At 43.6% G+C, this 27,578-nt stretch overlaps 1 protein-coding gene across 1 annotated transcript in view; it reads right to left on the bottom strand.

The window, feature by feature from the left end:
* Positions 1–27,578, bottom strand: part of BRINP1 (BMP/retinoic acid inducible neural specific 1) — a 619,275-nt gene that overhangs the window by 145,204 nt on the left and 446,493 nt on the right. The window contains exon 5 of the mRNA XM_069609661.1: positions 24,608–24,713. Coding sequence (XP_069465762.1) covers positions 24,608–24,713 — 106 coding nt within the window. The remainder of the gene's footprint in view (positions 1–24,607; positions 24,714–27,578) is intronic.

The following is a 27,578-nucleotide window of genomic DNA, read 5'->3' as shown; positions in this document are numbered from 1 at the left end:
CTCAGCCTCGATATTTTTCTTTGCTTTTACACTGCTTCTAATTAGTTTTAGATCTAGTTTTTGTTCAAGTTACCATCTCCTTTACATGGGTGATGTTGTAGGAGTATGGTGGGCTTTGAACATATATTTTTCCTATTTCCCTTGTTTCTCTGGGTGCTGTTACATAACCCTCTGCCTGGCTCTGTGGACCACCAACTGAGTTACTCAGGGATTGGATTCCTCAACAAGCAAGTATATTATGGTACCGGAAAAGGTATGAGGAGGATCCCCTGGACACTTGGTCTTGTTGCATATGGCGTCCAATCTATGGACTCTTGGTCTTGGTGCACAATGCATGACAGTGGTCATCACAGAAACCCCATGAATGCAAACTCTCACCAAGGAAGAAAGCCTGAAGCTCTCTAAGCAGACCAAAGGCTCAAGGGAAGGAAAGCACATTCATGTTATCCCTTGTCAAATTCATTCAAGCAACATCAGTAGCATTGACACTGTACCAACTCCACTAGGACTATCAGGGAAGTCATTCACATTCCCTAAAGAGAAGCTTGGTGACCTCTGTTGACAAACAGAATATAGACTTTTGCTAGTTTGTGGTTATGTCGGGTATGCACCTGATACAATTCTGCAAATATCCCACTACACATTTTGAAGCCCATTGTCTCATGGCAGAGTATTCTTTTGCAAAGGATTCAATGTTGCACATGCACACCCTATTCTAAACATTGAGCTGAAATGATTGTTTACCAAGAGTTGTTCCATCACACCATTCACGCACTGGAGAAACACATGAGTTGATCCTTCAAATAAAATATGGCAGAAATTCCCATGTAAAACTTTGTACGGCCATGCAGGCCGAACATAAGGACATGAAGACACAGGATTAATCTCCAATTCAAAACACTGCCCCAATTATAAAAAAAGGTTCAGCCACACACTACACGCTGTATTAGGGAAGAACACCATAGAACCCAAAGAACACAGTAGGCCAGCTTGAATCCTTTTAGAAGATTGTAGCAGACAGTGGAAGAGTGTTGAGAGTGTTAGAGAGAGCAATAAACAGGGTCTCAAAATGACAGGAGAGAAGGAGAAGGTGGTGACAACAGATTAAGAGGTGGTCATAATAGGGGAGAGGCTAGTAAAAATAGAGGATGTGGTGGTAGTGATGGGGCAGTGCGGTAACAAAAGAAAAGCAGATGGTAGTAAAAGAAGCACAGGTGGTAGGACAGAGGAGACAGTGATAGTAACAGTGAGAAATTAGGCAGCAATGAAAGAGGAAGAGTTGAGAACAGGAGAGGAAGATGTGGAGATAATGTAGGGAGCAACATCTGAGAAGGTAGAGGGCAATAACTTAGCTAGAAAGGATAAAAGGGTAAAATGAGTTTGGGTTTGGCCGAGGCATACTGTGGAGGCAGGAGGAGGAATGCAACCCAGGCAAGAATGAAAGGACAGGGAAATGATGGTGAATGTAGACAGGCCTTGAGTCTTGTGAAAAGATTGGACCCATCCCAGAGGAAAGGAAATGTGTTAAGGAATAGGGATGTGGACGTCTGGATTCTCCACTCGCCTTTAGAGATGTTTCTGCTATTCCTTCAGCTGGTCCAAGAGATGATCCAACTGACCTCACAGACTTTTTACTTTTGTAGGCTAAGGTCAGATGAACGGGTTCGAATCCCTGGGAAACCCGCAACAGAGTAAATGAACTTCAATGCGTTTCTTTGGGAGACAACTCCACCATTAAGACATTAGACATTTTCATACCTCGTGTGAGATGATTGGTTTTTGGTTTCATGTTTACCCTGTTGTTTTCACTCCATTAAGTTAAGTTCTGTACTAATAAAAGCCTGAAAACTACCCATCCTGGGTCCAGTCATTTGTGCATCCCACGTGGTCCTCCTAACAGTGGGCATGGGAGAATGTTGCAATTGTTAATGTTTTTTTGTTTTCTTTTCTTTGATCCTTGGGTACCCTTTTAAATTTGGGTGTAATGTAGCTGCCAGAAGCTGCATACTTGTTATGTTTCCCTTTTTGTTCTCTAAGCAGCAAGCCTCTTCTTGTCATTGTGTAGCACTGGCACGAATTATGTATGCCGTGCCTTTTCATTGCAGATGGTGTGCTCCTTTCATTCCAGATGGTGGGTCCCAGGAGAGGAGGCCACCAGATAAGTGTTAGGGAGGAGGAAAAACAAGGGTGGGATGCACATCAGTCAGGCAGGGGGGCCACAAGGGCAGTGCTGAGGGGGGGGTGTACTGATATTGACTGGACATAGGGCCTGGTAACCAGTGAGATTCATAAAGGACCAGGCCACCAGTTTCAGTGGCAATGGGGTGATTAGCAGGGAAGGGATAGAGGTGAAGAAGTAAAGGAAAGCAGAGTTTTGAGAAGTTTACAGGATTATGGATGTCCAGCTCAAGTCTGAGAGGGGCAGGGAGGCTGTTCCAGAGAGAGGCACCAGTCAAAGAGAGAGACCTGCACCCCACACTCTGCTTGGAGTTGGAAGAAGAAGTTCTTAACTATCTTTCAATTTGTATGGCCCTGAGGGCAATCATTTGCCTTGATGAGTATCACAGGGAAGTTGTCTTTATTAGCTGTAAATCTGTCTTCATGATACTTTGCAGGGATGATAGTCTACAATGTGTGGTATGCTGTACTTCATTGGAGATCAAAATTTGCTTCCTTCACTTTGCTTAGGGTCTTTCCAAAATTGGACTTGTTTTCCAAATTCCTTCGTTTTTGCCCCTACTGATTTGAAAGCTTGAGTATTATGTTTGAGAATAGTTTTGGGGATTTTTTGAAGCCAGTATATTATTTGTATATTATACAGATTATCTTTACCTTATAAACAGCTTTGTCTTCATTGGTGCAGACCAAGGATGAATGGAGGATGTGAAGTACCTGTGGTGGGGAGCTGCTGCCATTTAATCAGACTTGGGCCATGTGATCATTGCAGAACTTCGAAAGCCTTGGTTTTCGTAAGTCCGGCTTTGCTAATTGAAGTAAGTTAACAGTTCCGTCTGACACCCCTGAATCCTGATTCTGAGTTTGATGCTGTTTCCAGAGTTCTGGTTTTCCAAAGTTTTGAATGTGCCACAAAGTGTTCTGCTGATTCCTGGAAATCGCACTATTTAGTTCTCTCTTGTTTGTGATCCAGCAGTGTTCATTGTCATCAAATTTACATAGTTTGCAGCATTATTTAGTGTTTATTATAAATTTAATTGTGTAATGAATATGCCAGGATTCAGGAAACAGGGGCTAAGTGAGAAATTAAAAAGATTGTAAATGGAAAAAGAAGAGGCTTTTGGGGACTTACAATTGTATGTTGTAGAGCTGAGAATGATGAAAATCACTCCACGTACATAGTATTTAGGAGAACTGTTTGACATATTTGGTCCATTCATCTCTCTGATACTTTTTTAACTTTGTTAACCTACAGATACTATTGGTTGATGGTAAAAACAAAAGAGACAACTGCCAAGAACCTGTGGGTTTTTATAATTTTCTGCTTTCCATAGGAACCTATTAAAGACTAAAAACATGTTTCATTTGATTGGCAGGTTCCTTGGACACCACTGCCACAATGGCATTGCTGCTTTCACTGTTAGCTTTGTTTTAGGATACCATCTATATCAGCTCACAAATCTTGTCATTGCCTGTTCTACGTGTGGTGTTAGGACAGATAGTAACTATAATTGGAATAGCTTCTGTGTTCTTGCCCCCCTTGCTTTACGTTTTTCTGTAATCACTTTATTTTCATTCTGCACGACTTAATTATTGTGTGAATGCCTTATTGGTTCCCAAGTACTTTTTAAGTATTTACTTGACGTGTTACCATGTGTGCATTCACCTTGCCAATATCCTCTGCATGGTGTCTCTCCTCGACATTTGGGGAACGAAATTATGTTCTAAGTATATAAAGAAACACGGAAAAAAGGTGTTATCATTCTGTCCATCACAATGAGAGGAGGGAGTTAAAATTCCCACTCTGCCTTACCAAACAGAACCATGTAAATGATGCATATTGTACCGAATTGCATTCCCCTCATTGGTTGAAAAGTGGTTGGAGTTACAAATGGGCTCGACAGCGTGACTGAATCATTTTGTGTATATATTACCAATATCGATCTGATTCTTACAGAGACATTTGTGGATTACTACTATGATGTAGTGAGCTAAAATATTCCCTTTACAATAAGTCAGTCTATATATTTTCAGTTCACAGAAATAACACATTTTTGGTTACCACGTGACCCCTCAAAAGTGGATACACTGAAGGATTGGACGAGACACTGAATCCTGATGTCAGTAACAAACATTTGGAACCGTTGACCTTTCTTTCTCAGATGGCTTCTCGGATCAGGAAGGGATCCGAACATTGTTGACTTTTCTGAAATATGGATCATCATTTTCTCTTCTAGAAACACTTGGCCACAGCATCATCTGGTCAAATAAATGCTTTCAGGCAGCATTTCAGCAGACTATATGAACGAGTATTTGCACTGTGCTTCTGCTCATACGGTAAAACAACATGAATGATGCTATGAGCTCAAAGGCTTTACCTGACTTAACAATATATATTGCAAGGAGGATCTTGTCGGAAGTGGCTCCGTGTAGTTTCAGGGCGGTGAGGCAGTGCAGCTTGGCGTGCTCATGTTTGTGTGTCTTATCAGTAGGTCCTTTCTTCTAACCTGAAGATACTCTGATCCTGCAAGGTCGTGAGGTTGTGCTCTCGAGTTCCGCACGCAGAGGCAGTAAAATTGGCAAAACATTTGCCGTTCAAAGGTTCTGAGGGCCTGGACTGAAGGGCAGAGTTTTTCCACACAAAGAATTCTTTACCCTGTCTTCACATTTATTGCAGGTGTGAGCTGAGTTATTCCAGGCTTAGTTGGGGGAAAAGGCGCACGGTTCCTCGCTCATTTCACATGACAAATATAGTGAACATTCAGCAAATTTTACAGCCCATAAACCGAGTCATTCAATTTCGTTTATTTTACCATTCAAATACAGTATTGGTCTTCACCTCGGTGATTCAGCACAGACACACCACGCTCAACAATTTGGTTTGGTCTGTTTATTTGTTCATCATTGCTGTTCAATGCTGACCCCCGTAGTGTGTGATAATAAAAAAAAAATCCACAACGGCATGGATCTTGTCGTTTATCATTTATACTATTATGCAAGTGATTAGAGTGATCAGTTGTGGGCAGGGGTGAGGCCACTCCTCAGTTACCTAAGCAGAGCTCGCATTCTAGGGCTGGTTGATCTTGTCCCTGCTCTAACCCTGCTTTGACTTTTGCATTATCATTGCCTCCAGCCCGTGTGGAGTCAATGAGGGGAAGACATCCACCAGAGCCCTTGGCACATGCTACATCCTGGATTGTTTTAAGTTACTTTTGAAGCCAGACTCGTGAAAGCCTGTGACATTTGTTTGGCTTCTGCCAACACTGTGACAATGTTGCTGGGAGTCCCCCCTTTGGAAACAGTTTCTGCTCTTGGTTGGCCAATTGCTGTATTTTTTATACTGAATTCTGAGCTATTTGGTGAAATCTGCCTGGGAGTACGGGACTCATTTGATACTCCACTAGTCCTTGCAAACTCAATTTTAAAACTATGATTGGGCGCCCCTCCTGAGGAGTCATATGACAGCCGGTACTAGAGTCCACCAACTTTAATCTCATGGGGGGGTAGGTCGAAGGCTACCATGAACTCCCTCGATCTGGGGAACTCCAACTTGGGTGGAGGCATAGAAGACAGATTTATCATGACTCTTTGCTCAAATTTGGGCATAAACACACAAGAGCATGTTTTGGTCAGGAGTCCAAATACAGATTTGGGGAGAACAGTACCCAGTCTTGGAATCAACACCCTGAGCTTACAGCAAGACTTAATGTCGCTCACTCCTATCTCTCGTCATAAAATACCCTGATACCCTCTGGTCTTGCACGGGTTACAAAATAAAAATAAATCATTGACTTCTTCCCAAAATCTGGAAGAAGTACAGAAATTAGACCACTTGTTAGGTCCCCTGCTCTAACAATGACATATCATTCACATATAAATTACCAAAGTAAGGTGAAACTGGCAGTGTCTATCCAACAGTACAAATGATTTAATTATATGATTATTGTTTCGGGTGTACTCCACCTACCATGAAGACACAGATTCCTTTTCAGCTAAATCAAACTCAGAGATTCCCACTGGTCTTATGAACCTATTAACTAATTCAGAAGAAGTGTTCTAAGCCTCATCCATTAATGCAGAGGCTCCACTACACAATACCCTTCAGGATATGGAGAAAATAAATAAGTTTCTTCTCCATCTATATCAGCACTGAACTCCGTTCTTACTGCCTTTGTTGCAATGTATGACACAATAAGAGATGAAGTTAGAGCACACACTCTCATGTTGAGCAAAATGAATCCTAAAGTGGAAAAACTAGCTACTGCCAAAATTCAAAATAACATGTGGCACCTGCCTCCTCCTCTTGGTTGGGGTATGTCTCACCACGGACCGCTTAATCCGCCGGAGGCCCCAATTGACAATCAGTTAGAAATTGACATACCACAGATCGAGTTGCATGGGGTTTCTCATGTAGTTGACCACCCTGTTGCTAGACCTCAAGCTATGCAATCTGGAGGAAACGGATTTGCCCATGCTTAATATTCACCCCTTCTCAAAATACTAAGGAAACCTCTGATTTAATTCATCTAGGAATGCATTTTAACTACAAATATCTGCCTCACTTGTTGAACTGAATCGTGCATTCAGGTTTCTGCATACTTGCAAGGTCCTTCAAAATGCAGTGCTGTGACAAAATTGAACTAGTGGACACATTTTCCAATTGTGAACCAGTTTTTTTTCTTCCGAAGTGCTTTAACAAGAACATATTTACATACACTATCACCTAACCAAAGTTGGTATTCATTTATCAACCTTAGATGGATGAAAAGCTGAGTTGACCAAGGTGGGATTCGAACCTGCGACCTGCAGATCACACACAGATCACAGCAGCGCACGCCCCACCCGGCGAGTTATTCTGACTTTTGAGTCGCTGTTTGTGCCATCGTATTATTTATTAGGATAGTTTGGTGGTGTTCCTTGAAAGCTTACTCTTTATTTTGAAACCATTATGTGAAACCTTTTTGACATCCTTTATGAAATTGTTTAAACTCTTTTCTTTGTTGTTCCCAACTGTAGCGAAAATGTTTTAATAGAAAAACTTTTCCATAATCCTTCCCTACTCCACCCAACAAAAAACACTGTACTTTTGAGACCTGTGTTGTAACCCTTAGGACACCCTTTTTGAAACTTTTAAAAACCTTTTTCCAATCCCCATTGTCTTTCCATGGAAAAAAGGAAATATACCGAAATTCTTTCAGAGGAGCTTTGTTACACTCTTTTTCTCAGTCTGCATGCAGGCTACCCTTAGTCTACAATCTTACCTGATGTGATTGGTATGAGATTGTGTTTAGAGCTGGAGAGACAAACAGTGATGCTGGATCTTATTGAGGGCATTTCATCTTTAGGATGTAAAGGATTTCAGCAAAATATAATTAATGAACATTATCAAAGGTTGTCTGTAATTGTCGCAGGTGAAGGAGTTTTCCCGTTTTCTTATTGTTCTGTTTTGTTTAAATTCACAAAGGGTTCCACGAAGATTTTACACAGAGCTACTGAAAGTGTTTCACAAAGTTTAGTTCAGTGTAGTGTTATTATTTATATAGCGTTAACCTAGCCCATAGTAATTAGGCTGCCAACAGTGCAATACAACAATAAATAAACAATAAACACAAAAACAAATACAAACATCACAAATACATAAAAAGTTAAACAGGTTAAAAGTGACTCCAGTACGCCTTCACTATATGGCAATGCATGCAAGAAGATAGAATGACATACAAGTGTATTCATCAAAAGAAGTAGCAAAACAATAATCCAATCAAATAAAGTAAGACAAGAACATGGACAAAACAAATCGGACACTGCAATCTGCCTAATACAAAAAAGTATCCTACTTAACAACCAACGCAGAACCATCTTCTTACTATATACATCATGCTAAGGCACGTACACAAGATCCACTACAAGCTAAAGTCAGATGACCTATTAATACAGTTGGCTAAAAAGGGTTGGAGGTTACTACGACCACAGCCAACACGTATGCAGTCGCTGTTAGCCTGTGTGCACTATGTGTGCACTATTGACCAATGTTAATCCTCCGCAGGACCTTGAAATCTGATACTCCTTTGATCGCTGGTCCAGTCCTCTGTCAAAGCCAGGCCAGGAAATTGTTTTTAGGAGCTTCCTTGGCTTCAAACCCTGCTGGCGTCTTAGCATTAGAAAAAATAAAATGTCTTTGGACTAAGGCAGTTTCTCTTAGGACCGTATCAACAATTGGAGGCATCTGTGTTTTACCAATATGTAGACTCATGGCAGGATTAGGTTTACTTGTATTGTTATCACATCGGTCACAACATAATGATGCTAACACTGGCTTCTCCACTACGGCAGAAAAATCAGAAGTCAATGATTATACTTGCACTTCAGCTACAGCAAGCATTGCTGGAGCACTAAGTTGGGACTGCTGCTACTTTGCTTGTTCAACTTTCAAAGGTTTAGCCATATTCAAATTACCCAGCTCAGTCCTCCAAACCTGAAATGTGCTCGGTCAAGTCGATTGTGTGGGGTTAATAATTGGCTACACCTGCCTGATTACTAAACTTGTGCTGAGATTGGAGAGTGAAAATTTAAGGGACATCACAAAACAATCTCACCTGCTATCCCTCCATGTAAATCTGCTTTTTCCTCCACTTGACATCTAAGCACAACCCATAGAGAAACAGGAAGATAACTGGGTTTTTAATACAGCTGCTAAACTTCCCTAGATAGTCTAGGTCTCTGATTGGCCCCCGAAGTTCACTGAGAGGTATGTCTGTTCTGATTGGCCATTACAATTGGAGACTGGTCACTTATCTTACACAAGAACCTCACATGAATGTGTATAGCTGGCAAATCTCGGCAGTCATTTCCAGTCTGCTGATTCGTGAATATGTAATTTGATTTGACTTTTGAGTTCCACAAGGTGGCATTTAACCCAGTTTTAGCATGAGCCTAGATCAATGAAGAGGCAGGGAGGGGAGATTCTTAGCTATTGTATGTCTACACGTGTATAGTGCCTCTGAAAAATATATTGCCTCCGGGTTCTTGTCTGATGAAAAGGCATCCACAAACTAATGTATGGATACTGCAAAGAACTTCAAGATGTTCAATTGTGGCACCGGGTCTGCATGATAATCCACACCTGCACATGGTGTATCTCTTTCTTAGAGGATTGCACTTTGAGAGCTCTAGCTGGTCCTTTCACCCGAGCTAGCACCACTGGCAGTTGTGGTGTTGCACAGGGCTCTTGCTTCTCCCCTCTACTGATCAATGTATACCTGAAGCATGCTGATGACAGGGAGCTTTATATTGAATTATTTGGTGTTTAAGGGGAATTTACAGTGAGTGAGGGGTGTTTTTGATCTGTTCATTTGTGGATGAGAGGCCTCATTTAGAGTGGAGAAGTTCATAGACTGACCTAATACTACTTGGAGAAAGATCCAGCTTTAATTTCAAACCAAAGTCAATTTCTGTGTTTGTTAGGGATGTATGTCTATCCCTTTCAATAGACATGTTAATGCAACCAAATATTTTTCATTTTGACACCCTCGTGAAAATGTCACCTCAAGTGGTTGCAGTGATGAGTAGATGTGTCTTCCAACTTGGCGAATGTTTAATAAGCACTGTTATTCTTCCTTCGTTTAGAGGGAGATCGGGTAGGGCAGTTTTTAATTTCCGAACTGTTTACGGAAATGCCTTATATTCCTGCCTTTCTTTGCCGCTGTGCCTAGGATTCAGAACAAGCCAAATGTGCTTACCCACTTGATCTGAGGACTACAGATGAAAGATCCTGCTCTATGCCAAGGCATTTCGCAGTAGCTTCATGTCCTAATTGTGTCCTATTCAAATTAACTCGTCTGACCAACACATATATTAACTTGCTTGTTCCAGCCTACCTTTCTGCTAATATAGTGACGCACACCTCTGTGTTCCCACTGAGACGTTCCAGGCAGCTGCTCCTCCGCCTATTTAATTTTTCTCCAAGGAAGGATGACGATCTGTAGTTCAAGTCACTAAAACCTTGCTTGAAATACAGTTGCTAAATGTACTGCTATGTTTTATATTCCAATATATTGCCGTTCTCTTTCACTTAGCAGTTTGGTGCATAGTGCCCTGATAACTCTCCAGGTGTTGGTGCATTATAGGAATTGTCCAATCAAGCAATGCTGTTCATGATTAGTGGAAGAGCATCGAAAACACACCCACACAACACATATCTTTCTTCATTTTCTGCAGTTCCTTGCTTCGTAACTATGACTCCATACCAAACTCGGAAAAACCTCAAAACAGGATCTTTTGTTTCTTAACAAGTCTTTAAAGGAACATTTGAAATTATCTTGGACTGCCCACCTTTATCATCAGTGTGTCCTCTTGAAAAACCTAGTCAGTTGATGTCCTGGTGTTCCGCCAGTTCTAAGCCTAGTAACTATTGGACTATATGTCAGGCTCTTCATTCTCATTTTGTGTAGGCAGATCCAAAAGACTCAGATTAGAAGCCCTGATCAAATGTTTAAATACCTTATCTTTAGTTTATTTATTATTATTATTAATATTATTGTTAATAATAATAATAATAATAATAATTTAAACTATTAAAGAAAATCGTCCAAAATAAAAGTCAAGATCAAGTAATAATCACATTGTCACAACACATCAATAACAATAAGAAATCATGGGGACAACACCTAACACAGAAATAGAAATGACAAGAACAAAACCCTAATCTAATATAAAGTAATGGAACACAATTAATTTAGTGTAAGAATAGGAGGATCTCAGCTACTTTATCCTAGTAGTTTGTAATATGATAAATAAGGAAAACGTCATCACCTTCCAAGTAAGATTGCCACGTGGAGTCAATGTCAATGCTCTCCATGTTTGCCCTCATTGCCAAACATAGGTTACTTCCCAACGAGCCCAGTGCCTCACCTTCCAACAATGTGTGTCTTGGGCTCTCTGCATGAGTCACCACAAACGCTACTGCAAACAGAGGTTAAACAGGTCCACCTGCTATTAAATAATGCATTATTTAGATTACACTTGATACATATTTAGGTAGTTACAATACGAATATAAGGTTATGCTACCAAATAATGAGGCCCTCCAGTGTTGTGCAGACAGTATGCTACATATTCTGCCATGGAGGACATAGTAGCTAAGTTAATCAACACTTGTTCCTAAACAGTGGCAACTAAAGTTTTGGCAGATAAACACAACTTTCTCCGGGAAGGGGGTCGTAAACATACCCAAATTGCTGCCCATCCACTTATGCAGTTCCAAATAGGTCTTACAAAATGGAAGTCTTTTGCATTCCGGGATGTCACATTTGGTTAGCTGGCCATTATCATTAAGTAAAGTGCCCACTGCAGCACATATAATCCTGAAATAAAGATTGATGTTAGACAGCATTCTCGCCCACTCAACATAATTGTTTCTGGTTCCCAGAAGTATGTAGTCTAAAGGAGTACAGGCAGGGAGCTTAGGCAAAGATCAAATTCTGGATCTTTCGAGTGACATAAACTGGGCCCATACATCCACCCCATCCAGTAACACTGGCGGTACCATAGTCTTATAAAGAAGTATCAAGAGAATGACCGCTGTGCTTTGCTGCAAACAGCTTTAGTCTCATTAATGCAGAGCTAACCTTCCCCTGAATGCATTCAAAGTGAGGCTCCCAAGACATATGACTGTCGAAAGTTAGCCCCAAGTATTCATAACGTTGGACTTGTTCAACCATCAACGGCCCCATCCCAATTTTAACGTTGTTATTAGGTTTCAACCTCTTAGGGCTAAATAGCATAGTTTTAATCTTGCCTAGATGAATATTTATCATATTATCATCGCAGTAATTAATCAAACAATCAAATGAGCACGGGAGCCTCTGTGTTGCTAAATTGAGTAGTAGCAAAACATCGGCGTACCCGAACCATGGTATTTTCATGATGCCCAACCTCAGCGGCACCGACAACCCATTCTCTAAAGCAACCACAGATCACAACAAAATAGGTTAAATAACATGGGTGCAAAAATGCACCCCTTTTTAGGCACACATAGGTATCTATTGGGTCACTCATAGAACCCTGATTAGCCAGCCTCAACCTGACAGTTGTATTGCAATACAGGGCCATCAGTTTGCAAGTATACAACAGAGTTCATTGCACATTCCTTATATTTTTGTCTGGCTGTTCTGTTGGTAATTCTCTAGAATTGCCTTTCTTTTCACGGGCATCTCAACTCTTTTATCACCAATTTCAGCTTCTTCTCAACGGCTATCAATTGGCCTCGATTTTCTGGGTCATTCTCTGGGTGCTTACATTGGCATGGCTTCACCCAAGGAGAGATCAGTGTCATCAGATATGTTCCTATCTATTCCACCTTTTAAATCTCCAGCAATTTCGGACTGAGATTGCTTTTGCTTTATTTAAAAAGGCATTCTCCAGACAAAACAATACAACCCTATGAATAGATGAATATGGTTCTATGATTCTAATATGATATGTCACTCTGTCGAGCTTCCCCTCCCGTTGAATAGCCACTGCAACACATGAAATTGCAGCATCTCGCCGGCTGGTACAGCCGGCCCGGAGCAAAGGCCTAGAGTTAAGGCCTTGCTCCATCTCTGCCGGTCTCAGCCAGTGATGTGACGATGGTCCCTCACTCCCTGTCACCCGGCTGGGCCGCCACGCTGTGCTACACAAAAAATGTAAACAGAAGTCCAAAAGCCATATTTGCAGTCGTACTGTGCACCCATCATGCATTACTACCTGCGTCATTAACCTGTACTGCTCGGAGCACATCCTGATTCCTTCCATCTCCAGGTTCCTCCCACCCACCAAGTTTACGCTGTGAGGGCACCCAGATCTGGCAATGTCGCCAAACCCACACTATACCCCTTGCCGCACCCCAGACCACATACTCTACAAGCTCTACAACCCCGAGCTCTGGCATAGCATAAGCCTCAAATTCCCGCTGAGTGCAACCCATCCACGGCTCCACAGACGCCTGCACCAGCCACCATAGAGAACCTGAGCTCCACAACGTTTTCTCCCCCGACCCGTACACACCAGCATCTGGTCCGGTTTTGTCCACCATCTAGAATCCTGCTGTCTTTACCAAGAAAGCCCCTGTCACAGTTAGGGCCACCGGGCCTCTGCCAGCACAGTCCCCTGCCTCTGCAGCCAAGTTGTGCACCTGCCTTCAGGCACACCAACATCGTGCCCCTCACCGCCCAACCTCGGAAATTTGGCAATAGCACCCTGAGGGTTCGAACCACGCCAATGCAGTGCCTTACCCACCCACAGATATCTACCGTCAGAAACCACTTGCTCAGAGTATGCACCCTGCTCCTGCCTACTGCTAACCAACACTGCCTTCTGTATAGGTCGACAACTACAGCAAACAACCGCCACACACCTTTCATAAAGGGATCCTCTCGCTTGACTCTGGCCACTGCACCAAAAGGCCCAGCACAGCCATCGGCTGATTCTCACAGCACAAACCTCATTGATACAATGCCACACGTGGAGCTGCTGAAGGCAGCATCAAACAATGCTCCCCACACCAGTGCAGGATAAATGCAATGCCCAGTGAGAGACTTCATTCTTTGATTGTGAAATCCAAGTTCTAATTCATCATTTTATTCTCTGCCGACGCAAAACTTTCACAGGGTTCCACACCTTGGACTCACTTATGAAGTCGTCATGCACGTGGTTGTATTGGTAGTTCATTCAAACACCCCCCCCCCCTGCAACCTCAGTTACAACCATGCCCATCTTTCAGTGCCTCAGCTATCCCTACCAGTGACTTCGCACCATGATCTACCAATTCTATACCACACTCCAGCTGTCCCTACTGTGAACCCCCGACCCCCAGCCTCATGTGCTGATACCCGGAAGCTCCCAGCTTCCCAGTATCAGCTTTGGAACCTTGTGATGATTTCCCAGAAGTCGACTCCTCAGGAGTGTTGCAGGCTCCAACTGCAGATTCTTGTAGCTAGCACCTAACCCTTAGCTCTCACCCAGGGGAACAGAATAGGAAACTGAAACCATATTGAAACCTCAAGAGTAAGCAGCAATCACAGAGCACAGATAGCTCTTTAACTTGCTTTGGTTTTAGTATTATTGAGCTGCAACCAGATCTCCTGAATCGAAGATTGATTCCTTGTAAAGCAAATTGTGAACTGTTTTAACTGGCACTTGTTAACTAATGTACTCATGAACTCTGTCTCAACACATTACGATTATACATTTCTTTAGTATCTCTCAAATGGGAAGCATCAGGGAGGTCACATATAAGTTTAAATGTGAAGCTGAAAGTGGTAATTCAGTGATGGGCCCACGTCACGAGACCAATGGTGGTTACTTAAATTCAACCAGAGCATCCGTAAGATGGTATCCAAATCAATTCAAGGCCTCTTACCCTAATCATGTCATAAACTGTTGGGTGGGAAAATAGCAGGCAAAGTTTCCACAACAACAAAGGCAGCCAACAGAGAAAACTCATTCTATCAGGAACATCTCCATTATGATGTGTGCTGAAATTATACAGGGTGTGATGAGGAGATGGGAGCATGCAATTTGGAAAGTTCCTGACAGGACTCCACACTGCTGTTTATACAATATGTACATTCACAATATCTTTCACAATATGTACAAAGGGATTTAAAAAAAAGAAAGGTTGTGCATGCAGTTCGCTGGGCTCCAAAGGCATACACAAATCTACATCTCCTGGCCAGATAGGAGAGTGATATTGCAAATAGTGTGATTCTTTCCAAGGTCGATATACTGCTAAGAGAAAATGGAGTGTGACCTCAAAGGACAGTATTAAGAATATAGGAATAACATGAATAACAAATACACCATTTGTATAAGCAAAGTGTAATGTTGTCAAGGTATATGGGTCAGATAGTCTCCCTACACAAGAGATGACACCAATATTTACTCTCTCTCTCGCTCTCTCGCTCTCTCTCTCTCTCTCTCTCTCTCTCTCTCTATCTCTCTCCCTCTCTATCTCTCTCACTATCCCTCTCTCCCTCTCTCTCTCTGTCTCTCGCTTTCTCTCTTTTCTCTCTGTCTCTCTCTCCCACCCCCTCTCTCTGCGTTCTATCACCATCACACCACCACTGTCTATTTCATACTATATCTTCCTCTCTTTCTGTGTGGGTGAGAGTCATGAAGTTAGATCGGCTTTTGCTAGAGTCGACACAGATGACGATGAGATGACAATTGTTCCATCAGAAGAAGAAAATATATACATCTTGGGGCAGGATTATTATTTTAATTTCTTTTAGCAAAATGGGCCAATAAAAAGAACATTAATTTCAAGCAAACACATTATATATTTGTATCATTATATTTACCATTACATAGTAAGATTTTACATGATACAGCATGTCATATAGCATGTCATATCCAACGGTACTATAATATAGCATGTGATATGTTTGCCTCCACCTGTATGCAGAGTATACACTGATGGACCCCATAGCTCCCCTCCCCTCCAAGATCCAACACAATCACTTAAGAATTCAGAAAACCTCACCAACAGCTTTGTTTATCAAAATGCAAGGTGTTCTTGAGGCATCTTTTTTACCAGATCATCCCACTTCCCAAAATCTAGAATTCATCAAGTTGTAATATCGTATGACATGCACAGAAATAACATATCTTTCAAATATTTGCATAAAATGAGCGAAGATCGTTCACAGGTACCTGGTGTGCTCTTGAGATGCAATTATTCACACAAAGAGCAGAGTTGGAAAAATGTAGATTCTGACATTTGCCAGGAATGCTCTTGAGCTGTTCTTTGACTATATCAAACGGTGCAAACTGTGTTTTTAAGATAATCGGGGGATCTCTTATTACCCAGTGCTGTGCAAAATAAAGACTATAGAGAACAATACATTCACACTCGAAAAGACATGAATGCTTTAAAATGAAGGGCAAGAGAATTCAAATGGAATGCTTAAATGAGCTAAACAGCATCTCTAATCATGATTTGGCAAAGTTGTTCAGAGATTTGACAATAACACCAAATGCAGAGCTAATCAAGGATACTAAAATAATATACTAATAGTCTTTGTGTGTATTGTTGTATGATACAGTTAAGGCGTATTCACCTCTACATATGCTTGCACAGTGCCCAGATTTGATCAGTCCGAACTCTGGTAGAGTTAGGCAGGGAGACAGGTGGTGTGCTTTATGTATTGTAGCGTGTAGCACATCCAGTCCCCCCCTTCCCGTACTTGTTAGCCTTTCCAATTTATATTTAGGACTACAATTCCCGAAATGCAAAGAAACATCTTGAAAGATATTTTGGGATTCATTGTATCTCTTGTTCCCCTTCTCTCTCGCCTTTCACTCACCATCAATTCCCTCTCCTTTGTGATTTGTTCTCACAATCCTACCCCTTTCCCAGTTGTGGCTCTCCTTCCTGTATCTCTCTAGCTCTACATTTCTCTCCTCTTTCCCTCATTCCCTTTGCCCCTCCATTCTATCTTTCCTCGCTGTGTCTCAACCCCAGTATCTCTCAAACCCTTCTCTCAAACCCAGTATCTCTCCCTTCCCTTTACGTCCGGTTGTGGTTCTCCCCATCAGTCACATATACATCCCTATTGGTGACATTATGGATCCACTGAATCCCTTCCCTCTTCTCTCGAGCATGGCTCTCCCCCCTGACATCTCAATGTGGCTTTCTCCTGCTGTTTTGCCTCTTGCGCCTCTTTCCATTCCTCCTGCAGAAGCTGTTCTCTGCTCTCTCTTCCCTTACTTCTGAGTGGGACGCTGTCCAGAGTAGGACTTTGTAAAGCGGTTGTGGGTGTTCTCCTCCTATTGTATGCCCTTTTGGAAACACAATAAGAAGCGAAAGGATTAAGAAACATGCTGGGGACAAATACTGTAGGGCCTACCTCCTGAATTGGTGCTAGCAAGGAAATAAATACAGCTACCAACTCTCCCTTGATTAGAGCTTCTCCACATCGGTGGAGTCCACTTGTTTGGTATAATACTACTACCTTCTATGTGGGCTGATGAACTACAGTGCCTTCATGTCTTGGGATGTGTACCCCTCTGGCCATGCCACAGGGCACCTGCAGGTGGGGAGTGCCCCACAGTTTGAAGGGCACTGAGAATCTCTGCATAACAGGGAACCTCTAGAACAGCCCTTTAATGCATAGATCTGCCGAACTGCACCTTTAAGTACGCTCATCTAAGAGTCTGTGTTTGAGAAGTCTGGTCCCACTTCCCAAAGATAAAATATGAAGCAACCTGTGGAAGGAGCATCTGGAGCCATAAGGGCACGGAAAGGAGGAGGTAGCTGAAAGTTCATGCAGCTCGCAGTGTCTTACAACAATCTGTGTAGGTCAGTACCCTCCCTCTACGTGTGGCTCTTTCCAAGTTCAGATGCAAGCTGGGCTCCCAGAGTTCACTAATAAAGCAGTTAGTAAGACTAAGCCACATGTGGACCTCTTGTTTATCGGTGGCTAGAGAGATGCTGCATCACAGCCACACCTCACTTATGACACCTGACGAAGCAGAAACACTAGTCTGGGATAGCAGGTGGCACTCTTTCGGGTGAGGATTGCGTGGAATTTCCATGCACTGTTCATGTGAGTAGGACCAGCATGATATGCACAGGGTATATCGCTAATGTAAGGCACAGAGAGCTAACTCGTGGTTGCTCACCTTTCTGAGCGTGCACCATCCCATAAAACAGGTTACTGGGTGCTGTTTGTTCGCAGTAGAGGGGCTCTCACACTTCTAGCTGAACACCCCTGCACTGTTTCAATGAGATGAACATGATCTGTGTAAGGGCCACAGCTTAAAGCTGGTGCTTTCTGGATCCTTTAAGACTAGAAAGGCTCCATTTTGGAGTCATACTTTCCTTACAGGCTATTTCTGGGTCTTGACACACAAGAGACTGAAATACCCATTATTCCATCGTTATCCATTTGCGGATTATTATTTAGCTTTCTCCATCGTCTGTCTGCATCTCCAGAAGCTTAATGTCTTGGGACGTTTATAAAAGCTGTTGCCGGAAGACTGCTCTAATGATTGCTACACTTGCTTTGTGCCTTCAATGGCGCATCATGTTGATCCGAATATTCATCTGTGAGCTAAGGATAATGTATATTTTACTTTTTGAGACTTTGGCTGACAGCCTTATATGTTCTATACATTACAGGCCCTTTCCATATTGGAGAAGGTTTTCAGTTCCCTGGCTATTACCTGCCCAATATTTATCCTCTGTCATACTTTCTTTCTCCTCTCACTCTTTGTTTGTGTGCAAAATCAGCTAATTAAAGAGAACTTAATTGTACTAACATTGTAAACTGGCTATTTGTTTAAATTGTACAGTGTATATTGCTAATGATTTCTTCCAGGATATACTGAAGCCATAATTAGAATGTTACACTTGACTTACTGAGCAAAGCACGCTATGAAATCCTGGAACTACCATAGTAATTATTCTCTGATAGGCTAGCAATCTTGCAGCCAGCAAACAAAACGAAATTTGAAGACCACATTTCCCAACCCTACCCTACCCTCTTGACTTTCCGTAACTGACCATGCTTAGGATGGTTGTCAAGGAAGGCTAAGTAAATTAGGTGGGGCAGGGGTATTAATACATGAAAGGATAGCATGGGGAAAGAATGTTGCATAGAAAAAGCAAAAAAAAACCCTTAACAAAATCACACTTCTGACATACAACTCAGTTATCATACAAAGATGGACAGTCTGGCCCAGGTCTGGTGACATACGAATGACCACAGAGCCTAATATGTGACCAAAATAAGAGGGCTAAATACTTGAATCACTAAGAACATAATGCACACAGGGTTTGGTGCTAATGTAATTGGTCCCAACAGCCACCCTAACATTAAAGTGTTTTTTTTAACATCGATGCATTTTCACTGATTTTAACAGGCACAGCATTTTGATGGGAGGATAAAATGGACCCAGCATTAGTCACTGTATTGAGATCCAGCTATCCAGCCCTGACAAGCATTTTAACTGGGTCTTGGGGTAAAGATGGCTGCGCTCATGTTAAACTCGGATCCTGTGCATTTCATCTATGCCATAATCCTGCATCAAAGAGACATACTATTGGCCGGATTCATGGAATTATTTGCGCAGAAAATAGGGTACTTGAGCGCCGAACTGCACGCAAAATTCTGTTAGTCGATTCATGGAATCAAATGCCCTGCACTTTTCCAAGACTTGCGTGGAGTATGCAGTGGTTCGGCACGTCTCTGGGAGCCATCGAGGGCCTTGTGCAAGAATCCACGCAGAGCGTGGGCATGGCATACGCAGAGGGCTGGGAAGGGGGCGGAACACCAGCAATGGGGAAGAACTTGTTCAAAAAAAGGCGTTCCGAGGGACGGTCTGCAGGCAGGCCCTCGTAGAGCCACAGTTGCGCAGTACAAGATGTATTAATGGATTTGCTTGCGTAACCTCTTGGCTAGGAAATGGCCATGCAAGTCCATCAAACTATCAGCCACCCAAAGGAAGGCGCAAGCACGCTTGCGTATAGGGCTTTGCAATGCAGAAGTGTGATTGCATGTCGGATTTCGGGGTGCATGTATGCAACCTCTGTTCCGAACTTACTTAGGGATGCGCATAATCAGTGTAGCGGGGTGCTGGAATGGTTTACAGTGGTTCACAAGCAGATTTTCCAAGTTCAGACTGAGTTACAATTTTTCATACGCAGGTTGTCAGGGTTCCAGGAACAGTTATGACGGACCCTGCTCAGGGTCCCCGAGATGCAGGCCTGCTTGCAGGGGACCCCACACATTGTTTGAAGGGTGTGTGTATTCACGCCCGGGGGAGCTCACGCAAAGGTGGCTGATGTGGCTGTTTATGCTTTGCGTGTATCTGTGCACAGGCTCGCGCAATGTCCTTCTCAGTACGCAGCCCTTATGGAATTTCTGCGTACATTTCCATGAAACATGCCCTATATATGCATTGAGAGATCATAACAGAACGCAACGGAAATACATAAATATGATATGATATGATATGTCTTGGCATCTTGTACATCCTGTGACAAACTGGCCTGCTACCTGCTCTAAAGGCAATACCGACTCTCTGTCCTCACTAAGAAGAGAGCTCACATCCAATCCTGCATCTCTGCTGCATCTAACAACTCGGCCAAACTCTTTAAAATCTGCAAGGAGCTGGCCAATCCTGCTGCAGTCTCTACCTCTCCTGTCTCCTCCCAGAACCCCTGCATGGCCTTGGTCTCACATTTCATCTCTAAAACCCAGGACATCCTGTCCACCCTTTCATGCTCTCCTCTTTCTCCCTCTACTTTCTCCTATACCCCTGGCCCCTCTGCAGCCACCTCTCCTCCTTCCTTTGCTTCCTTTCCTCTGTACTCCAACAACAAGGTTTCTAGACATGTCTGATCTATGAAAGTCACGTCAAAACAGGTTCATCCCTGTTAATCCAAAACCATCACGGAACATATTGACACTCTCGCTCCAGCCTTGGCCGACTTTTTCAAATACTCTTTTGCCACTGGAACCTTCCCTTCCCCCCTGAAGCATTCTCTTGTGCACCCTCTTCTTAAGAAACCCTCAGCCGATCCCTCCTGTCTGGCTAACTATCATCAAATTTCCATTTCTCTTTCCCTGGGTAAATTCTTGGAAAAGCTGACCATCTCTCAGCGTAATCTTCACACCAAATCTGTTGGTTGCCTCCATGACCATCAGTCTGGCTTCAGAGCAGCCAGAAGCATGGAAACTGCTCTCATGAACATTTGTGAATACCTGCTCTCTAACCTCGATGCCAATCACCCCTCTGTCCTCATCTGACTCGATCTCTCCTCTGCTTTCAACATGGTCAACCATGCCATCCTGCGCAAACGGCTCCATGATAATCTGGGTGTCACGGATCAGGCCCTGTCCTGGTTGACCTCTTTCCTCTCTGACCGACCCTCCCAGGTCCAACTTGGGTCCTTCCTCTCCTCTAGCTCATTCTCTACCTGTGGTGTTCCCCATGGGTCTAACCTTTCTCCATGGCTGTTCTGGCACCTCTCGCCCACCACATTGCTGCTCTTTGCTCCAACTTTCAGTGCTATGCGAATGACACTCAGATCACTTTCAAACTCCCCTAAACCATCTCGTCTTGCTCTCTCATCCCGGATTCTGTGTCTGCAATCCAAGAGTGGTGTGCTGCTAATGATCTCTGTCTGAATGCCAGTTTGGCGGGGATCCTCCTCATCGGCTCACCTGCACTTTCCTTTCCTGTCATGCTCTGACTGCCCACTCTGGGCCCTCTTCCTGCTCCCACCTGTGAGGTTAAGAACCTTAGGGTCATCTTCAACTCCACACTCACCTTCTCTACTCACACCTCTGAAGTCTCCAAGAAGACAAACTACCAGCTGCACCTCCTCAGAGGTATTCTACCTTTCCTCACCTTTCACCATCAGCTCACTGTCTCTAGAGCTCTGGTTCTCTCTAGGCTGGACTACTGCAACATCCTTTTTTCTAAATCTGCCTGCCTCTACTCTCCGTCCTCTACAACTCATCCAGAACAGGACTGCAAGACTTGTCCTTGGCTTCAAGCCCAGGGATTGTATCTCTCCAGTCCTGAAATCTATCCATTGGCTCCAAGTGGCAGCAAGGATCAAGTTCAAGACCCTTTGCATTGTCCACAAGGCTTTCTGGGGCCTGGGACCACAATAACTCCAACTCTCTCTTCGGACATATCTTTCAACTCAAACTCTTCGCTCCTCCACCTCCAACTCTTTGAGGGTCAGTTGCTTTGCAAACCAGCTAGTTGGGGGAAGATCTCTTTCTTCGGCTGGTGCCTCCCTATGGAACAGCTTCCCTGCCTCTCTGAAACTTGAGCAAAACCATCTCTGGTTCTGGAAGCACCTCAAGTCCTTCCTCTTTGCTTATGCCTTCTCTCTTCCTCTCCCCTGCTGATCTCTTGTGTGATACTGCACTGGTCACATAATTACCCTCTGAATTCGTGGCCAGATCCATGCCCGCACAGTTGCATTCCTGCACTGCTTCTTGGCATCCCCTGCCCTTGTGGTCTGTATCTGCAACCCTACAGTCCCTTTACCTGCACTTACTTACACCTATTGTCTGCACTTTTAACACCTGCACTTGCCACCGGTCGACTGCAATACTTGTTACTGATCCCGTATCTGGAACTTGCCTGCCTGCCCCCCCCCGACCCCCAGCACTTCTCCTGTCCCCTCTCCCCTGCACTTGCATGATCTCAGTGTCACTAGGCCTAGTAAGATCTTTGTTTTTGTCCTCTATTTACCCTCCCTCACCTCGTTGCACCTTGAACACTTGTGTATAGGAGCGTTATAAATGCCATATCATATCAAATAAGGCAATCCCCTAACCATGGACAATATGCCATATGCCTCCCGGATACATTAAATAGGCTTATCATAGGATATCTGGTATTATTTACAATACCAAAAAGAACACACACTCTGCAGAAGAATGGTGAAGATGTGCACTCATTGTGTTTAGAAAACTCACATTATACCTGAAAGCATTCACAGAATTAGGTGCCAATTTACAGAACGTTTTCCAATTGGTTTTGCCATTGTAAAACTCTTCAGCGAATTAGGCCCTACATATCCTGTCGAATACTGGGGGCCTCATTACACGGTAGGCGGTAGGCGGTATTTTACCGGTACAGGTAAACCCTTACTGCCTTACCACGAGGTCCCTTTGCGGGTTGGGGAATTTAACGCCTGCAGGCGTTAAAAACCAACCCGCAAAGGGACCAGGGAGCTAATTACGGTACCGCAATTTGCGGTGCCGTAATTAGCGCCTTCCCCATTCCCATAGAGCCCTATGGGGCAGAAATGGGAATGGGGAAGGGCAATGGGGGAAGGGGGAGTTACTGCCCCACCAACCTTGGAATGGGGCGGTAATTCCCCTTTCCACCAAGGCGGTGCCGGTATTTTACCGGCATGGACCAAGGTGCTAATAGCACCTTGGTCCACCGCCATCCGTGTAATGAGGCCCTGGGTCTCATGTTGTGCAAGGTGGTAACCATAATTCAATTTTACCACCACCATGTTTTTGTACAGCCCTTGCTTCAGGGCAATTGTAATGGTCCAGGATAATACTTTTGTGTTAATACACCCTGCTGCTCCCCTAGGGATGGCATGCTACACCACATGGTATTTCATGTAGCCTTGAGCAGAGCTGACCTATCCAATAATGGCCACAGAAGAACCCCTGGCACCAGATAGCCTGACTTGTAATTATAGATATGCAGCATACCTGCCTGCCACCCCCCATAGTCCAGGATGCTTGACATGTGTGCGGCTTTTGCAGTGTGTGTTGACAGCTGATGCGCTCCCCATAGCACCGATCCACTTCTGTCAGGTCGTCATTGTGGATCTGCGGGCTGGAACACGCGCGAGAGTGTCGCATAAGAGCAGGTACAGGACAGGAAGGGAAGCTGATGGGCGAGCAAAGGCAGTAATGACACTGGAGGGTTGGAGCACTGGACATTCCCTGCAGCCCCGACTAATTCCGAATAAGGTCTCAGCTGCGCAGAAAGAAGCAAGCTCTGTATGCGAGGCATGCACCACAAGACACGCAATAATGGTCACACAGCAACCTCTGGCAATATCCCTTTCACACTTCACGTGGACAGCACTGATTAGGTCCAGGTAGCTTATTTGTGTGTAAGCAACAACGACCAATTAAGCAAAGAAACCCCACACATGTGCTTAAATCACGATATGCACACACTGCATGCTTCCACGGACGGCAGGGATTTTGCTCTAGGACAACTTACATTTATATAACAGACTGTGTTGAAGCATTCGCCCATAATGCAGGGGGTATATACACACCCTGAGGAGTCATAGGCACATTTGCACATGAACACAGCAGCAGACATCGCTTGAGCAGAGGCACATATTGCACAGCACACAATAACAATACGTTAGATGAAGGCACATATTTGATGGGAAAGGGACACGCATCTGATTTACACCTTGCGCAACAATGGGGGTACAAATGATCCTGAAAGATTCAACAATTTTGAGCTTGGAGTCAAGATGGCATAACTAATGTAAAGCACATTTTGCACACATCTATTGGATAAGATCACATTTTGGCTCAACCTTTTGCCAAGTTGTTTTAACTTTATTGTGATTTAATAGTCTTTGATTGTCATGCAATTGCATTATAATTTCATTGTGATATTGAGATGTGTCTTGATTTTAACAAATAGCTGCCTATAAATGGTTAAATTGGTCAGAAGTGTAGCCAGGATTGTGTAACAAGCGGTGCCTGAACCTAATGTAGTTGGGCCCACCGCAGTGACATTTACAACTGTAAATGCCCACACAATGCTGCTGAGTGGGCATTTACAGCTACTGCATGGGCACCTAACAGATCCTGAACAAGCATTTTAAAATAATGTGTTTTTCCCCTCCTGTGTCTAACCTGCCATGCGCTTACCTTGAAGATGAAGTTTGCTTTCAGTGCTCTGCAGAAGGACGGAACTCACAGAGTCCAGATTGTCATAACTGCTGCAGCCCAGCGGACCAGTCCTGGTTTCTGTGACCTACAATGCAAGTAGAGTGTTTTTTCTTCTTCGTTTTTTCTCACAAATCAGGGACACTCTATAGCACTGTCAACATTTCCAGGCACTACTAGCACACCATTGCACGTTCTGCACACCCCAAGAATTCACCAGCACCTCTTCTAATAAACCCTCGTTAGTCAACCCATTTCCCCTGCTGACTTCCTGGCTGAACCTGACACTGCACTGGTTACCTGGCCACCTTCTGATCTCTGGCCCAGGTCCCCTCCCCTGCCAGATGCACACCAGCAGTGGCTTGCTGGAACCCCCACACTTTGGGACTGTTTCTGCATGCTGACAAGTCCCACTAACAGCACTTGAAACCTGATGTCTGCACTTACCCTTGCACTTGCCACCTGCTGGCTGTACATCTACTTATTGTTATTTATTTATCCCATGTACTGCACTGTCCCCTCCCCGGCACTTTCCCACTTCCCCTTCCAATGCACTTGCACAATCTGAATGACACCTGACCTAGTAGGATCATTGTCCATTTTCCCTCTGTTCCCCCTCCCTTGCCTCATCGCGCATTGAAACACTGGTGTATAGGTGCATTACAACTGCCATATCATATCTCTGAGAGGGTTTGCAGATCTCGTCAGCTGTCCATTGACCTAGGAATGCGAGTGAGCTGTGTGTATGCATCCCACCATCTGAGCTGCCACCTCTCGTGAACAGTGATGTCTACAACCATCTCATCACAGAGGATGACTCTGGCATGATGCAGTGATGTTGCGTTCCTCCCACTTCAATTTATCCACAGTCTTCACTGCTGGAAATTCTATCCCTCACAACCACTGAACCCCCAAATCGCATGCAATCAAAAAGGTTGCTTGTGGGCCACTAAATTCTTGGAAGGAGTCAAATATCCATCTGTCTTGGTTCTCCTTGCATTTCAGGCCAACTGTGGGATAGTGCCTTCACTCCAAATTGGCGGCCCTTGTGTTCCTCCAACACACCTCTTCTATGCTGCTTGCTTGACAAGCGAGAGAACCAAAGATGGACACAACAATTACTCCCGCTCTTTAATATTATTTGATGAACCCTTATTACTTATAAGAGCAATCCGTAATATGTATTTCTCTTTTTAATCTGAACAGTCCAGCCTCACATTTACAGGCTTCTTGCTTTGTACTCCTTTCAGGTAAGCTACACAAACTCTAGAGCCTTCCTAGTTGCATAGTGCTTACATGCTCACTCAATGCATGTTGCTCAGAACAGGACTGCAGTCCAGTTTGGCACATAAAACCTGCCGCATGGTGTTAATTAAGCAATAGGCCCTGAGTAGGAGGGGGCATTACCACTTCAGGTAATACCCTGGGGCCCATAGCTACAGGCCATGAGTGAAGCAAGCCTTCAATTATATTGTTGTGTCACTCTCTCAGGCCACATTAGTGTTTCTTTTCTATGAGGCACCACTATGAAATTCAAACTCTCTCTATATATTCCCTCATGCAATTCTAAGTGTGACAGATTGTAATCTGCTGGGGGAATCACCCAGATGTGTTGGATCTTTAATAAATGGAATCTGCCATTAAAATCAAATCAACTTTTATTTTGTATTTATTTATTGGGTATTTATAATATGCCTATACAGCAAATGATGTTTCAAGGCGCAACAAGCCACAGAGGGCAGATTTGGGTCAGCATGCATGAAGAAAAAACAAAAAATGGTCCTACTCTGCTTTGTGTCATTCGGATCATGCAAGTGCAGTAATAAGAAAGTGCAGGAGAGTGGGGAGGAGGGGGAAGTGCCGGTCAGAGAGGAATGCGCTAATGCTAAGGAGGGAAAACAATTGCAGGTTGGAGTGGTGAGCATGCAACTGACGAGTGCTAAGGAAAGGGAAGGCGGAGAAGTGCCAGGAGAATGCAGAGAGTGCAGAGGAAAGAAGGTCCACCTGCTAAGTGCGAGGACGGGGCTGGAAGGGCTCAAAGGGGTGCATGCCCAGCCAGACTAGTACGGGGAGGGAGCCCGGTAGGGCAAGTGCTGGTTAGGGCGATAAGGGGGGACCAAGTGCTGGGGAAGGCTGGTTGGGTAGGACCTGGTGCCCTGTATGTATCAGAAGGAACCAGGAAACCAATCAAAATAAGGTAAAGGGGGAAACAGTACTCAGTGTTTTAAAAAACTGTTGTTGGTGGGTTTGTTTCCAGATGGGCCTGGTGGCTTTTGGGTATAAAATCCAACCTACCTAGATTTATATACAACACTCTCTGTTTACTTTTTACTGAACAATAGTAATTGGCATGCCAGCAAATAATAGGACACACAGTACTTAACAAAAATAAAGAGTGAAATGTGCACTTATGTTGTGTTGTTATGTTAAATGTGCACAGACAGAAGCTGCGTAGCAGTTTTTCATGTAGGTCTCCTATTACAATTACCGTTGGCCTTAAGGAACCCCTTCATAGTACAGCTGTCTATGTTCAGATTTCAACTCAGTAATCCTGTATTATATGGTGAGGAAATGTATGATGTGAACTTAAAAACAGTTTGCAAGAACTAAATTCATGTCAGCAGCAAAGGGCTACACTTTAAGAAAGTGTTCCACCTGTTTTGATCACTTACACATTAAACAAATGTATGGTTGGAAAACATCCAACAAATGTGTTAAAACAAGGTGCTGTCCTAACCATATCAGGAAGATGGCGTCCAAAGGGATGCTTGCTAGTATGTCTAGAAACACAGTTATTCTAAATTGTGCTTTGGCCTTTTTTGGAATAGAAAACAATAATCCCTTTGAATTTAAACACACAGGTTTCAATTGTTAGCAGCCCCTAGAACACCTAGAACTGTATGGAGTTTGGTAGTATAATGGCATATGGGGAAATGCAATTATATATTTAAAA

This window comes from Ambystoma mexicanum, chromosome 8, assembly GCF_040938575.1.
Source record: "Ambystoma mexicanum isolate Mex_15411 chromosome 8, UKY_AmexF1_1, whole genome shotgun sequence".
NCBI classification, from domain to species: Eukaryota; Metazoa; Chordata; class Amphibia; order Caudata; family Ambystomatidae; genus Ambystoma; species Ambystoma mexicanum.
This window is presented reverse-complemented; position numbering and strand designations above follow the sequence as displayed.